The 15,656-nt window shown below is 34.5% G+C and overlaps 2 protein-coding genes across 2 annotated transcripts; one reads left to right on the top strand and one right to left on the bottom strand.

Moving 5' to 3' along the window:
- Window positions 1-6,319: 6,319 nt before the first annotated feature.
- Window positions 6,320-7,743, bottom strand: LOC136226457 (LRR receptor-like serine/threonine-protein kinase GHR1). The gene has a single exon (XM_066014949.1). The coding sequence runs from the start codon at window positions 7,605-7,607 to the stop codon at window positions 6,438-6,440; it is 1,170 nt and encodes a 389-aa protein (XP_065871021.1). The 5' UTR covers window positions 7,608-7,743; the 3' UTR covers window positions 6,320-6,437.
- Window positions 7,744-7,931: 188 nt separating this feature from the next.
- LOC136226456 (uncharacterized) lies at window positions 7,932-15,338 on the top strand. Its single transcript, XM_066014948.1, has one exon. The coding sequence runs from the start codon at window positions 11,839-11,841 to the stop codon at window positions 14,806-14,808; it is 2,970 nt and encodes a 989-aa protein (XP_065871020.1). The 5' UTR covers window positions 7,932-11,838; the 3' UTR covers window positions 14,809-15,338.
- The last annotated feature ends 318 nt before the right edge of the window (window positions 15,339-15,656 follow it).

Genomic DNA, 15,656 nt, shown 5'->3' with positions numbered 1-15,656 from the left:
CCACAAATCACTCCAGAAATTCAGCTTTGAATTATTGCCTATCCACCAATGAGATTGATCCCTAAGAATATAGTAGACCTCTCGGATTGAAGGCCAAATCGAAGAATTAGAAATTACAGCTTTCGGGAGCCCAAAACGCGTAAGAAAACACCGTTTTAAAAGAATTGAAACTAAAGAGCTCCCAGTAAGTAGTTCACATACCATCTTGCCAAGAAGAGCCTTATTAAATCGATGCAAATCTTTTATGCCTAGACCTCCATTCTCAATTGGACTACAACAGACTTTTCACGGAACAGTAATAAGTTTTCTTGTGTCAATACAGCCAGTCCACAGAAAATTCCTAATACAATTATTCATCCTTTTTAAAAGCGTCATTGGCCACTTGTAAATAATGAAGGAATGAACAAAAGCCCCTGTCAACACTGACTTGATCAAAGTTAACCGACCCGCAAATGAAAGAGAAGTTCCTTTCCATTTACTAAAATTAGCCAGGAACCTATCTGCAAGAGGCTGTAAATGACAACGCCTAGGAGCTCCGATAAAAAGTGGGACGCCAAGATAAGAGAAAGGCAACCCCTGCAGCCGTATGCCAATTAAATGACACAGATTATAATACAATCAATTGAAAGTACAATTTATTTAAATGTAGATTTTATTTTTTTTAATGATGGTTTATATTATATATATAAACGAATACAAATACGAGTTATTGCATTATCTCTTGTAGTACAGAAACTTGTTGAGTTGATTGCAGTGGAAGAATGAAAACCACGATCTTCGTACTATCTATCGAATAAACTACGTCGAGGTTAGAGAAGACACAATAGATTCACGAATTAAAAGCGTTTGTTGAGACTGAGACGTCACAAGGAGGAGGAAGGAGACTAATGAGCTCCTCTTAATAATAAGATGGATTAAGGTTAGAGTTACATATACGGGTGTAGCTATATATTTATGACCAACACTTGGACGTAACCCTAGTTACCCATATAACCTACATGCAGTCCATTTCTGTTATGCGTGGATTATATTTGATTCATATCAAATATTTCCAACATCTTCCACCCACATGTAATATAACATGTTCCTTATCTCTTTCCATTCTCATTCATATTTGCAAATAGTTCGTACGACTGATATACACTCAAGAGTTTTAACGATGTAACTTATTGAAGATATATAGTTGTTTGATGAACATGTATCAAATCAGTAATTATACACTTGTTAGAGATCTATAGCCTTTTGATTTAACATGAATCGTTATAGGTTGTATGTTTTATCCTAGATTCTATCTCACAACCAAATGTAATACATTGATTCCATTATAATTTTCTAGTTTCACAAGTATGAACATGTGCATAAATGCCATGCCGGTGAAATATAGAAAACTTATATATGATCAAATAGAAAATTTTCCCTCTTACTATGTTCCTTTCATCAAGATCTAATTTGCTTATATGGTCGGTTCTTTTACGTTCTGAATTATTTCATGCCCTTCAATATTTCCTTCCAAGATAAGTCAAATCATATTATACTTCCATAAACAGTTATGGGTTTTGAGGATGGAATAAATTCGAGAAACCATAGTTTCACGATGTGAGTATCATACTAGAAAAAAAATTGAGATCTTCATTTTTATTATTATTTTCCACACACATGGTATGAAATCATGTGTTATGGCGGTCTATCCTTTTCTTTTAAGAGAATAACATGCATATCTCAATATCACCATATGGAAGTTTTAGTTCAGATGTGCCAAAACATTTAAATTCAGAGTCTATCCCATATAAAGACTACTTTCGGCTATATAGATAGAAGATCGTAAGTTGTTTTTAACTTGTCTTCTTGAAATCATATAATCTTGTGACCTAACATGTTTCACATTAGCATATTTCATGATAGGTTTGGTAAGTGGATCTTCGACGTTGTCATGAATAGATACATACTTCATATATTGATTTCTTTTATGTACAATTTAACTTCTAACAAAACTTAATCTTTTTATAATAATATATTAAAAAATAATATATTTAAATATAAGTAATTAAAAATTTATAATCCAGAAATATTGAATCTGCATCTTCAATATCATAGATCGTGATAAATCAATAGTAAACAGTGTTTGAAATTGTTTTTGGCACAATGACGAGAAATACACTCCACTCGGAATCGACTTTATATCATGACTTCATGATTTTTCAATGAGCGAGATCTATGTGATTATATACTAAAGTCTTACGTTTTTACGTGTAGGAAAATACGATACATATAAGGCCTAATACATCATCAGCTCCCTGAACTTGTCCAAAATAGTAGATTGGCTCCCTGAACTTTACAAGTGTCTCACCAGCTCCCTAAACTTGCTTATTTCGTATCACCAGCTCCCTAAACTTGTCCATAAAAGTAGATTACCTTCCTGAACTTTATAAGTGTCTCACCAACTCCTCAAACTTGCTTATTTTGTAGCAACTCTCGATCCTCATCCATTCAATCTCTCAAACCTGCAACACTAACTCTTATAAGAGTTCGAAATATAAGAGAAGCGAAAAAATTACCTCTTGAATAGATGAAGACGTATTTTTAGAATTTAGATTTAATAAGTTTTTGTATTTAGTTGTTACAGAATAAGCAAGTTTAGGCAGTTGGTGAGACACTTGCAAAGTTCAGGAAGCCATTATACTTTTGTGGACAAGTTTAAGGAGCTGGTGATATGAAATAAGCAAGTTTAGGGAGCTGGTGAGACAATTACAAAGTTCAGGGAGCCAATCTACTATTTTGGACAAGTTCAGGGAGTTGATGATGTATTAGGCCTACATATAAGAAGGTAGACAACAACGTAGGTAGTTTGATGTATGCATGATGTGTACAAGACCAGATATTTGTCACGCTATTGCGATAGTGAAAAGATATGAGTCAAACTCAAGGCAAGCACATTGATTGTTGTAAAAGAGTAATAAGGTACCTTAGAGCAACTACATTTACGCTCTGTGTTATCTAAAAGTAATAAGTAAAATAATACATATATGTAGATAGGATAAAAGACTTGGATATGAGAAAATCCATGTCTATTTGAGCTTTCTCACATTAAGTTAAGGTGTCATATAGATGGAGTAGTGAGAAAAATTATGATATCCTATCTGTCATAGGAGTTGAGTATTGTAGTACTCGTCTGCAATATAAGAAATAGTATAGTCAAATCGGTTTGTGAACCATTTAAGTATTAGTACCTCAGATACTCTTGGAGTGACTAATAAGGATAGTCAATATGCCATAAGCTTTGACTAATTTTTTCTACGAAAGGAACAATTTGTTTTTAATTGTATTATGAGAGTAATACGTCTAATTAATTAGTTAATTAATCTATAATACTGAAATATTTTTTTTTTAATGAAGTAGGAGCTATTACTTTAAGAGTAAGATAAGAAATTGTCCAACATTGTAGAAAATATATATTTATTCAAATAAACAAAATTAAAGTAAAGATTTGTTTTGATGTCGGCATGTGGCTCTTTATTTCACTACCAGTTGGTACGACATTTCTCAGACAACCACTCGTGAGATTACGTCATTTTCACTTCAATTTCAAGTAACAATCTCCATTATGTTCTTCGGACATAACTACAACTACATTTATATATATATATATATATTTAAGGCTTAATTTCCAATTAGCTCCCTAAATAATATTTTAAAACTCAATTGGATCTCCAATCTTTTATAATTATCAAGGTTGTAAAAAACATTAGGCATTAGTCGAGCAGACATGTCATTTGAGGATTAACCAGGAAGTAGTTATAGTTGAGGATTAATCAGAGATTAGTCGGTGATTAATTGGGGATTAATCAGTACTTTTCATTTGTTAATCAACAAATTGTTATATAAATTCAATTATAATATGTATTTTACTATCTAAAAATAATAATATAAAAATATACAAACATCAAAATTTGTAATATGTATTTTTAAAAATGTGCAAACATCAAAATTTCAATAATAATATCGTTAAAACAAAAATACTTTTATAATAAAAAATACTTTTATTCATCGTTGCTTAGACAGAATCTAGCCGACATATGGGGTTGAGGAGGTAAAAATCGCTTAGGAGCTAAAAAAAGCTTAGAGGGATTAATCGGATAAAATCGGACGGATTCTCGATTTTAAGAGCCTAGGCGGGACCTAAACGGTCCAGCCGGCTTTGGTTTTAAACAGTGAAATTATTAATTAGTTCCTCAATTTATATGCAACTCAATTGGATCTTTAACCTTCTAAAATTAATAATTGAATCCTTAAGATATGTAAAAACTAACAATTGGATCCTTTTTCAATTAAAATAAAATTTTCATTCGATTTTCTATATATATTTTTTGTACGATTTTTATTAGTATTTTATTGATATTTTCATTTCGATAATCGGTTTGCTTATTTTATATTTTTGGTTCGGATTTAATTACTAGTATTTTATGATATTTTTTGTCTCGATTTCAGTTATTAATTAAGTTATATAGTATAAAAAATATCAGTTAATTTTTTTGGACTAAAATTGAACCGATAACCTAAACTTAAAATATTATAAAGTAATTAATTGGTAATTTCACCATATATTAGGGACTTAATTAGAAATTTTAGAAGATTAAGTATCTAATAACTTTCAAAGTATATTTTAATGCGGGGGCATCTCCTTCAAGGGATCGAGTTTGGACGAAGGGAGTCGAATAAGAAACGAAGTACAGACGAGCACGTGGGAAAAAGGGCAAAATTGCCCCACACGGCGTGTCAACCCTCCCACACGACGTGTGGAGTGGGTTCTGATTCTAGTGGAAGCTGCAATGGGAACGGAAAGAACGAGATCGTACGCCGAAGAACAGAAGGCCAGTCACACGCGGTATCAATTTATAATTTTAGAAAGTTATGAAACTAATTGACTTTTAAAAGATATATGTTTCAAACCTAATTAGACTTTGAGCCCATACTTAAATTAGGGGTAAATTACAAAATAGATACCCAACACCAAATTTAATTTTAAGATCATAGATGATACAATGAATGATTTATCTGTTAACAACTTAAATATTAAATTAATTATTCTCCATCATATATCAATTAGTTTAGAATCTCATTTGTGTCGAGAAAAAAAATTTATGTAAGAAAATATTTTTCAGATTTTTTTTAGTATTTGTTTGCTTAGAAAAATAAGCGAAGAAAACTTCAAGCTAATCAAATAAAAAACATATGAAGAATATGTGGTTGAAAATAATAAAACATTCGCCTAAACTTTTTGAAAGTGTATTTCGTTTTTTTCTTATCATTTTGAAAAGAATAACCATCTATCGTTTATATGCGTTTTCGGTATTGTAGCTAAACACTGAAAAATATTTTATATTAAAAAAAATATTTTTTTACTTAATATTTTTTTAAACACAATGTTCTCTAACAAAAAAAGCCTCGAAGCCAATTTTTTTTTTTATGTTTTTTACAATTTCATAATATGTTTATAGATGAAATCTCTTTAAACTTGATTAGTTTTTTTTTAACATACTGAAAATATGATAAGAATCTAAATAAAATAGAAGTCCTCTATGTATACATATATTTTTTCATGTCACTCGTGATCGATAATATAACACATATATAGTATCCACACTATATTATACGTAACATATATATTTGATGAATGATCATATAGCACACCTAATATGGAAATAACATAATTTATACTTGATGAAAGAGTTCTATTAATTAGCATTTATCATCTATGTCAAATATAATATTGTTAGTCTATATCGAATCAATAGAAGAAATTTTGTTATCCTGGAACTCTATCCCCTTATTCAAAATCTCATTCAATTTATGACGTATAATATACTTATCCTGTTTCAAGAGATAAAAAAAAACATATAAAAATGATAGAAAATTAGAGACAATAGCCATTTCTGGCTGGAAAATAGTGTAAATGGAAAATAAATCAAAGAAAAATTTTAAGTTATTCAATGGAAATTTTACGAATAAAGTGAGAAAATTGTTTTTCAATTTTAAAAAAATATTTTTTTAACTTGTTGAAACTCTACTCCATTCTTTTTCGTCCTTTTTAAAAGTAGTAATCCCACTATTTCTTTACATTTTTCGATGGAAACACCCAAAAATATTTTATGTTTAATAAAAAAATTCTTTTACCCAATATTTTTCAATAAACAAACGAGCGGATTTTCTTCCCTCCCGGATCAACTCCCGAAAAGTGTGAGACAAACTTAATAAATTTATTAATTAAAGCTAAATTACTAAAAGATTATAAATAAATGAACTAAATTAAGAATGAATCAAATTACAAAAATTTATTTTGTATTTATATGCATATAAAAAATTTACAAATAATATCACAACATTAAAAAAAAATAAAAATAAAAAACTAAAAAAATCTAACTTACAAAATCTCAGAAAAGCTAAGACCTCACTTTGCCACCGTAAGCTTGCTTACATACAGAACTTGGCTTCTGCGACGGCGAACATAACTCCGACGAACCAGGACACCCTCTTAAACAATTATCCCCCAAACTTCCGGTGACCCCCTCGCCGGAGAAAAACCCCGGCGGTGGTTTTCCAATTAAAAAATTCCCATCCAAATACACTCTTCTCAAACTATTCTTCTGACTATACTCCAACGGAATCGCGCCACGTAAGCGGTTATATCTCAGAGATATTGACGACAGCAGCGGATAAGCAGCGAAATTCACGGGGATGCTTCCCTCGATTTTATTGAAACCTAGATCAACCGCCACTAAATCGCTGATACCATTTTCCGGCTTCAAGATCTCAACACGTGTCAACCCATTATTGGCTAAATCTACTTGCTGAATCGCCGGCAGGAGAAAGAACCATGATTCAATCGCTCCGGTGATCGAGTTTTCACTGAGTTCGACCACTGCTAACTGAGTTAACCCCTCAAACGACGATTTTGAAAGTGACCCGGATAAAGAATTGTTCTTCATAGCTAGTTCCAGTAAGTTCGGGGGCAGTTTTGGTAACGACCCAGATAATTTATTGTAACTAAGATCGAGTCTTTTTAAACTGGGCATCAAATTCATACTGTTTGGTAGATACCCAGATAGAGAATTATGTGAAAGGTCCAAAGATTCAAGAGATTTAAGGTAAGTAACCGAGTTAGGAACTGAGCCAGAGAACGAGTTAGCTCGGAGTATCAAACTCATGAGGTTAGAAAGAGAGGAAATAGAAGAAGGAATAGACCCAAAAAAGTTGTTATCAGCGAGATCAAGGATAGTGAGATTACTTAACTGAGAAATAAGTGGAGTGAGTTGGCCTGAGTAGCCAACCGGGTCAAGAGTGAGTTGGGTGACTCGGGATGAGTCATAAGAGCAAGTAATGCCACAAATGAAGTGAGTCCGGCGAGGGGAAGCACAAGGGTCGGCGGCGGTGAAGTCCCAAGAGGCAAGGCAAGACCAAGAAGGAATTGAAGATGGTTTAATTGAGGTTTTGAAGGCTTTAAGAGCTGAAATGTCTTGTGGAGAAGTGAGAGCTAAAGCAAGGAAATTAATGGAGTTTAGGAGAAATAAGTGAGTTAAGAACAAGAAGAAGATGGAGAAAGTTTTGGTCATTTTGATGGGTTTGGGGTTTTGGGGTTGTGGGGGAGGAATATATATAATAGTGGTTGTGAGGGAAAGTAGGTATGGGGGAAGATTGATAATGGACTTATTTTTTGAAGTTTGAAAGAGGGTTTATCAAGGATTGGCTGGAGGGCACTTAAGAGGTGTATATTGGTAGGAAGGAATAAGATGGTGAAAGTGTAGGTCATTGACAACTAGATAGTAGATAGGCTTAATACATAAGGAGATTCTCAACTTGTGAAAAAAATAAAGAACTCATCGGTGCTTTTGAATTTATAAGATGTGTCGTTCGGAAGTTCAGTTCACGTGGCTGAATAAGGGAGAATTTAGATAAATTGAAATATATATTAAGTAAGTTAGGGGTGAAAAGTCATTGTAAGTGATGTGAGGTAAATATAAACTTACCATGTGAAACTATGGATGTCTGAACCTGTCATCTAAAAGATAGAATGTGTAGTTTCTCTTTGTCTGAAATGCAGCCAAATGATGATGTACTAGAAGCTTGATTCGAGAAACCTCGCGAGACCTAATCAAGAATTCAGTTGTTGCCATAATCATTCTCGAAATCGGAAATCACGAGCCAAATGGCGTTGAGGGATATTAGGTCTTGATATCTGGACTCACTCTCTCTTATCAATAGGAGACACGTGGCTTACCCTGCTCCACAATCCATAACTGTCTTCTACAGCTCAACATCAGTATAAATAGAGTAAGCTCAACTTGAGGTAAACAAGTTCATTTTTTATATTTACATTACTTCTTTAAATTACTGATTGTGACCAACCTCCATTTTTCTCCACAAACTGACTTTGGCATTGGAGTGGGTTCATCATATAAATAGCCCTCATTTGACCTTGCTTCTCTGTGCAGTTGCAGGTTGGCACGTGGACTTTTAAGATTCAAGGCGAACATCTTCTACCGGTTGTCAACAAGTTCAGCTGACCTCAAAGGGTTCCAATCACCTGGCATAACATGTTTACTCTCGACGGAGATTACAGTCCACATCAAATTGGTGCGGTGAAAATGGACTGATAGATAGATCGTTTAAGTAGTTCTATCGAAATCCCTTCCACCAGTGCACTCCCCATAATGGAGATCTAAAGAAACATTGAAGAAGAAGCGCGTTAGAATCATCAGGCCAATAACGACCCAATCCTTGAAATGATGGAAGAAGGGGAAGCCCTAGAGCCCCAGCAATAAAGGATCTTGGACGCAATCTCACGACGCTTGGTAGAAAACATTGATTTTGTCTAGGAGGTTGCCAACATTATGAGGTAAAAGCATGTCATCCAAATGGCAGAGGTAAAATAAAAGCTGGTGATAATAGAAGAAACATTCAGGCACTGAACAAATCTGAAAACACCACATTGTCTGAAGCTACTACCACCGACATGATGATTCTCCAAAGAACCAAAGGAAGGATATGGATACCCAATCCAAGGGGGAAATAGTCTCTATAGTATGGTTCCACTAGATCTAGACTCCCCCTCTGTGCAACATATGAGAGATGGTGTGAGATCAGTCTAGGCAAGAAAAGAAAGACGACCCTTCCCAAGTAGGAGGATGCTAGACTCCAAACCTTGATGGACTTGTTACCGATCGATAGAATCTCGGTCAGTCGGTCAAGAAACAGCGGCCAAGCCTTGAACCCGAGAGCGTTAGGTAAGGAACCTCCTGATCAAACACGAGGACGTCGAAGCTAAACTCGAGCCAATGTGAAAATATTGAGAAGCTCAGGAGCACCATTACCGAGGTAGGGATCAACGCTAATATGCTTACGTCATATAAGTAAAAATACCTCTGTCCAGAAAAATCATGAGCGAGCTGATTCCCCAAGGGTTCGAATACCCATTACTAAAGGAGTATGGTGGGACAACTGACCCCACTACTCATGTGAATGACTTTAAGCGAGTCATGGACCCTACCATAATAATTGACATTGTGATGGGCCGCTTGTTCCCTACCACCCTAAAAGGCGCTACTTTATACTAGTATGAGTCCTTAGGGATTGAGACCATCACTAGCTTTAAGTAGATGTCTAAACTCTTCACTGATCATTTGGTCACATCCATCCCTGCAAGCAAGACCATGCATGATCTCAACTACCTGGTCCAACACGAGAAGGAAACTGTTAAGGACTATGTGGAAAGATTCCAATGGGAGGCCATCTAGATCAAGGTGCTGAACATTGAGGGAGCGATCGGCATCATGGCAGCTAACTACCTTAGCAAAGAGCTATCGCGAGAACTAACCACCAATCAACTCCAGACCTTCAAAGATCTGATGACCCACTCTACAGATTTATGTAGGTGGGAGGCCCACAAGCTAAACCCTTTGTTAAAGGAGAAGGCCGCCCCGAGCAAATCGACAAAGAGCGAAAGGGACCGAGAGAGGAAGAAGCCATATGAGCACATAGAGAGGTCACTGATGTCCCTAAACGCTCCCAAGAAGACGTTCTTTACTAGGTGGAGAAAAATAGAGTATGCATCACCTATCCTACGAGGATGAAGAAATCACTTTCACACAACGATGGAACATATTGTAACTTCCAGAATTGTGAAGGTCATGACATGGAAGTCTATAGATAACTCATTTTTAAATTGGAAAAGCTAGCAACCCAGGGGAAGTTAGGTCACTTCCTGAAAAAAAAAAGTTAGGTTAGGTTCGACATCCTGGGAGAGCTGTAAGAGCAGGACCTCCTAGGGTATCATCAACATCGTCTCTGTCCAAAAAAGGAAGGTCCCCCGAGGTAATATGGACCATTAAACCAATAAACTTCTCGTTCGCTAGAGCACATAATACACATATGGAGGCACATGACGATGCACTGGTAATGGAGACTGACAAGACCATTTTAGTCTTGTTACTTTCTATCTTATTCTATGTAATTTGGAAACATTTGGTGTTCAATTGATGTTTTTATCTCATATTTTGGTTTGGGAGAAAGTTTAGATGTTTGGTGAAAAATCTGGAAATTAGTGGCCTTTTAGAGCATCTTGGAGTATTTGCAAATCAGAGACCGGTTTCAGTTAAGGCGTGGGCACGTCCTGTCTCAGCTGTAATTGAGAAACAGTAGCCAACTTCAGTTAAGGCGTGGGCACGTGGCTGGACGAATTTGGAAGAGATAAGAAGATATTTTCAGATTTGATTTTGGGATATTATCTTATTTAATTGTATTTTATTTTAGTTAGGATTTGAATATTTCCTATTATCTCTATTTAATCATTAATTAATTAGAGATTTAGTTTCTTTCCTTATCTCTTAAGGATATTTTAGTCTTTCTTCTTAGGGTTTTCCTCCTATAAATAGAGGCTTAACATTCCTTAGAGAGAAGAACTAGGTTTTACAGATTTTCAATTATATTGTTGAATTGTTTTCATTATGAGTAGCTAAGTTCCATTTTCTGATTCAAGAGGGATTTCATTAGGTTGAAAGTTGTGAGGTTTCATGTATTAATTTCTTCAAGTATTAATTCAAGTTCTGATTTTCTTCTTCAATTCTTTTTATGATTATTGAATCGTATTCGATCTTCTATTGCTAAGTATTTATTCTTGATCCGTAATTGTCTTGAATGAATTACAACAAGTAGCGAAAATCGATCTTGAGTAATTGAGTTTTTGCTTGAGATTGATTGGGAAGAAAATTCAGCCAATTGCTATTGTTTGTCGACGTTCCTCTCAATAGGAATTGATTTGATAAACTTTCTTAATCCTAATGCGGTTATTGAGAAATTGGATATGATTCATTCCCTTTTCTTAATAACTAGGTTGATTTAGATGCTTCATTTAAATTAATAAATTAAGAGAAAGTGAAAGAGTGAATTAGGTAATCCTTATACTCTTTAATCAAAGATTTGAATTCTAATTTGTTTATCATTAAAATCAAGGATCAACAAACACCCAATGAACCCAATCTCTTGAATCGGGCTTTCTTATTATTGAATTCTCATTTACTTTACTTGTTTAATTTGATTTAATCATCCATCAAAATCAAAACCCCTCTTTTTATTTTATTTGCTCATTTGAATTAAGAGGTTAATTGTTCTCTTGGGATTCGACCTGGTCTTACTATTACTACAAATCAAATTGTAGTCCAATAGAGAAATCAGTAAAAAACTATAAATCTATTTTGTCGGGCTTCGACAAACCCGTCAAAATTTGGCGCCGTTGCCGGGGAACAATTTAGGTTCTTGATTCATTTTCCTTTGTTTTTGATACTTTTTATGACCCGCACCTCCCGTGGAAGTGAACGAATATTTATTTCTGAAATAGAAAAAGAAATACGGAGGTTAAGAAAAGAAAGAAAACAAAGGAGTGTTTGTTCATCGTCTTTAGAAAATTTTGAAGAAATCGGAGAAAATTTTGTTTTTCAAAGTGAGGAAGAGACGATGGCTGGAAATAGAACATTAAGGGATTTTGCAGCACCCAATTTAAATCGCCAATCATTTTGCATTGAGTTCCCAAATCCAGAGGTACCTTTTGAACTTAAATCTGGATTAATTCACTTACTCCCTTCTTTTCATGGTCTTACAGGTGAAGATCCTCATAAACATTTGAAGGAATTTCATGTCGTTTGTTCTGGTTTGAAACCCGAACGAGTAACCGAAGAGCAAGTTAAACTACGAGCCTTTCCTTTTTCTTTAAAAGATAAGGCTGAGGATTGGTTGTACTATCTTCCATCGGGATCTATCACGACATGGACAGAAATGCAAAGGTTATTTCTTGAGAAATTCTTTCCATCTTCACGTGCAGCGAATATTAGAAAGGAGATATGTGGAATTAGACAAGCTTCTGGAGAGACCATATATGAATATTGGGAAAGGTTCAAGCAACTTTGCACTAGTTGCCAACATCATCAAATACCTGAACAACTCCTAATCCAATATTTTTATGAAGGATTGGCCCCAATTGATAGAAGCATGATTGATGCAGCTAGTGGAGGAGCGTTGGTGAATAAGACACCCGATGAGGCAAGACAATTAATCTCCACTATGGCTGAAAACTCCCAACAATTCGAAACAAGATCAAACAAAACGACCCAACAAGTTAATGAGGTAAGTAAATCTAACATTGAAAATAAGTTTACTGAATTAGTTTCTTTGGTTCGTCAAATTGCTGTAGATAAAGTGCAACCCGAAAAGGTATGTGGAGTATATTCAAGTGTGGGACATCATACTGATGAGTGCCCATCATTACAAGAAGATTTCCAACATGCAAATGCTATTGGAGGATTTCCAGGACAACCACAACGCAATTATGATCCTTATTCTAACACTTACAATTCAGGATGGAGAGATCATCCAAATTTTAATTATGGAAATCAAGGAGGACAACCAAGGTTTCAAAATCAGTCATATAGTAGACAACCTCAAGTGCACGAACCATATAAACCTTCAACCTCTAACTCAAGTATGCCTTTGGAAGACATTGTTACAAGCCTTGCTGAAAGTACTTTTAAATTTCAACAGAAAATGGAGGCAGAAATTCAGAATTTGGGAAGCCAAGTGGCTCAATTAGCTACATCAGTTCACAAATTGGAGGCACAAAATTCTGGAAAACTAACTTCCCAAACTATGGTGAACCCAAAGGAAAATGCTTGTGCAATCACATTACTAAGTGGGGAGGAAGTTCAATCAAGTCCACCTCTAACAAGAGAAGAGAAACAAAAAGAACCACCCACTGTAGCTAAGAAAGATCCTAAGGTAAACTCTAATCTCATTCCATTAATTCCATCTAAATTGGCTCCTTTTCCTTCAAGGTTCGCAAAATCAAAGGATGACTATGAGAAAGAGGTATTGGAAACCTTTCGAAAGGTAGAGGTAAACATTCCACTACTTGATGCCATAAAGAAAATTCCAATGTATGCTAAACTTTTGAAGGAATTTTGCACAAATAAGAGAAAATTGAAAATTGATGAAAGAGTAAGGGTGGGGGAAAATGTTTCAGCTGTGATTAAAAAGAGTCTACCTACTAAATGTAAGGACCCAGGCATGTTTACAATGCCTTGTGTTATTGGAAATAAACGAATTGAACATGCCATGCTAGATTTAGGAGCATCAATAAATGTAATGTCTTATTCTATTTATAATGCTCTTAATTTGGGACCTTTGAAAGAAACTATGGTAGTGATTCAATTAGCTGATCGTTCTAACTCTTACACGGAAGGAGTTGTGGAAGATGTTTTGGTGCAGGTGAATGAATTGATTTTCCCAGTTGATTTCTATATTTTGAAAATGGAGAATGATGCATCTGGAAATTCAGCACCTTTGCTACTTGGAAGGCCATTTATGAAAACAGCAAGAACAAAGATTGATGTTCATGAGGGTACTCTCTCCGTAGAATTTGACGGAGAGATTGTAAAATTCAATATTTTTGATACCATGAAGTACCCTGAAAATTCAAGTACTGTTTATCATGTTGATGTAATTGACTCACTTGTGCAGGAAAATTTTCAAGAAGAAGAGAGTCTATGTGAGTTGGAAGAAGGTGAACAAGCAAGTGATGATTCATCGAATGAGATGCAAAAAGGTGTAGAAAAATCTGAAATTGAAATGCCCAATACTTACAAGAAAATTCTACCTTCTATTTTGCAGGCTCTAACAGTCGAATTGAATATTTTACCGGATCATGTGAAGTATGTCTATTTGGGAGAAGATGAGACGCTTCCGATGATAATTGCAAAAAGCTTAACTACAGAGCAAGAAGAAAGTTTGATCAAAGTTCTTCAAGAGCACAAAATGGCAATTGGTTGGAATTTACCCGAAATTAAAGGCATTAGCCCATCCACTTGCATGCATCGAATATTTTTGGAGGAAGCTGATTTAAATCAAAAATTGCAAGTGCAAGAACTTGAGGAGCTACATTTGGAAGCTTATGAGAATTCGAGAATTTACAAGGAGAATATGAAGTTGTTTCATGATAGTATGATGTTGAGAGAACAATTTCAAATTGAAAAAAAGGTTTTATTATATAGTTCTCGATTGAAACTCATTCTCGGTAAGTTATGTTCTCATTTGATTGGTCCTTTTGTTTTTATTAATATTATTCCTTATGGTGCAGTTGAGATTAAGAGCGTCAAGATGGATAAACTTTTCAAAGTAAATGAGCATCGCTTGAAAGTGTTCCATGAAGGTTTCAAAGAGGAACGAGAGTCGGAGATGAGTGTGGGAATTCTACATTATGAGAACGATTAGAAAAGGGAGTTCGTCGAGCATAGCGACGTTAAATAATTGCGCTATTGGGAGGCAACCCATTAAATAACCTTTTTTTAATAGTGTTAATTTTTAGTTTAAATTTCAGGAGCTAATTTCATTTAAGCCGTGACCACGTGTCAAATTATAACCTTTGTCAAAATAGAAGCAGGAACCAATTTTGTTTAAACCGTGCCCACGGCTTATGAAAAACTGGTTACAACTTTTATTGTATTTGTGCGTTGACGATTGACGTGCCCACGACTTAAACAAATTTAGTCTCTGTTCTTTTTTTTCTTTCACTAACATTTTTTTTCATTTTGTTTTATTTAAATTATTAGTTTTTTTTATTTTATTTATTTATATCATTATTATAAAAAAAATTGTTGAAAAAAAGAAAAAAAAACGTGATTTACATTAGTTAAGTTAGTTTTATTTATTTATTTTTTTCTTTTCTTTTCTTTTTAGTATTAGTATTAGTTGTATTGTATTTTATTTATTAATATTTTTTATTAAAAAAAATGAGAAAACCCACTTGATAAGTGCATAGCCCAAAACCTAACTTCTTCTTTCTCATTTTCTTTTGCAGCGCCGCCGTGAATCATTTCTTTTCTCCTTTGATTTCATCTGATCACTGGAGTCTAAAGGTTTAACTGTCATTTTTTTCTCTCTTCTTCCCATCTGTTCCTTTCTTAAAGTCATGGGAAGGAAGCGCGCCGCTAGAACAACGAAAGTCGATGTTCCACTCGTCCTTTCACCAAAAAAAATCAGCAATGTCGGAGGACCCATCAGAGGACGTGATCGGAGCAGTCCTTTCTTCTAGTCTCAAGAAGAAAACCAAAGCAAAAAAT

Source organism: Euphorbia lathyris, chromosome 4 (genome assembly GCF_963576675.1).
Source record: "Euphorbia lathyris chromosome 4, ddEupLath1.1, whole genome shotgun sequence".
NCBI classification, from domain to species: Eukaryota; Viridiplantae; Streptophyta; class Magnoliopsida; order Malpighiales; family Euphorbiaceae; genus Euphorbia; species Euphorbia lathyris.
This window is presented reverse-complemented; position numbering and strand designations above follow the sequence as displayed.

What these genes read in the sequence shown, in the direction of transcription:
- LOC136226457 (XM_066014949.1), bottom strand. Translation starts at nt 7,607, where the DNA reads ATGACCAAAACTTTCTCCATCTTCTTCTTGTTCTTAACTCACTTATTT.
- LOC136226456 (XM_066014948.1), top strand. Translation starts at nt 11,839, where the DNA reads ATGACCCGCACCTCCCGTGGAAGTGAACGAATATTTATTTCTGAAATA.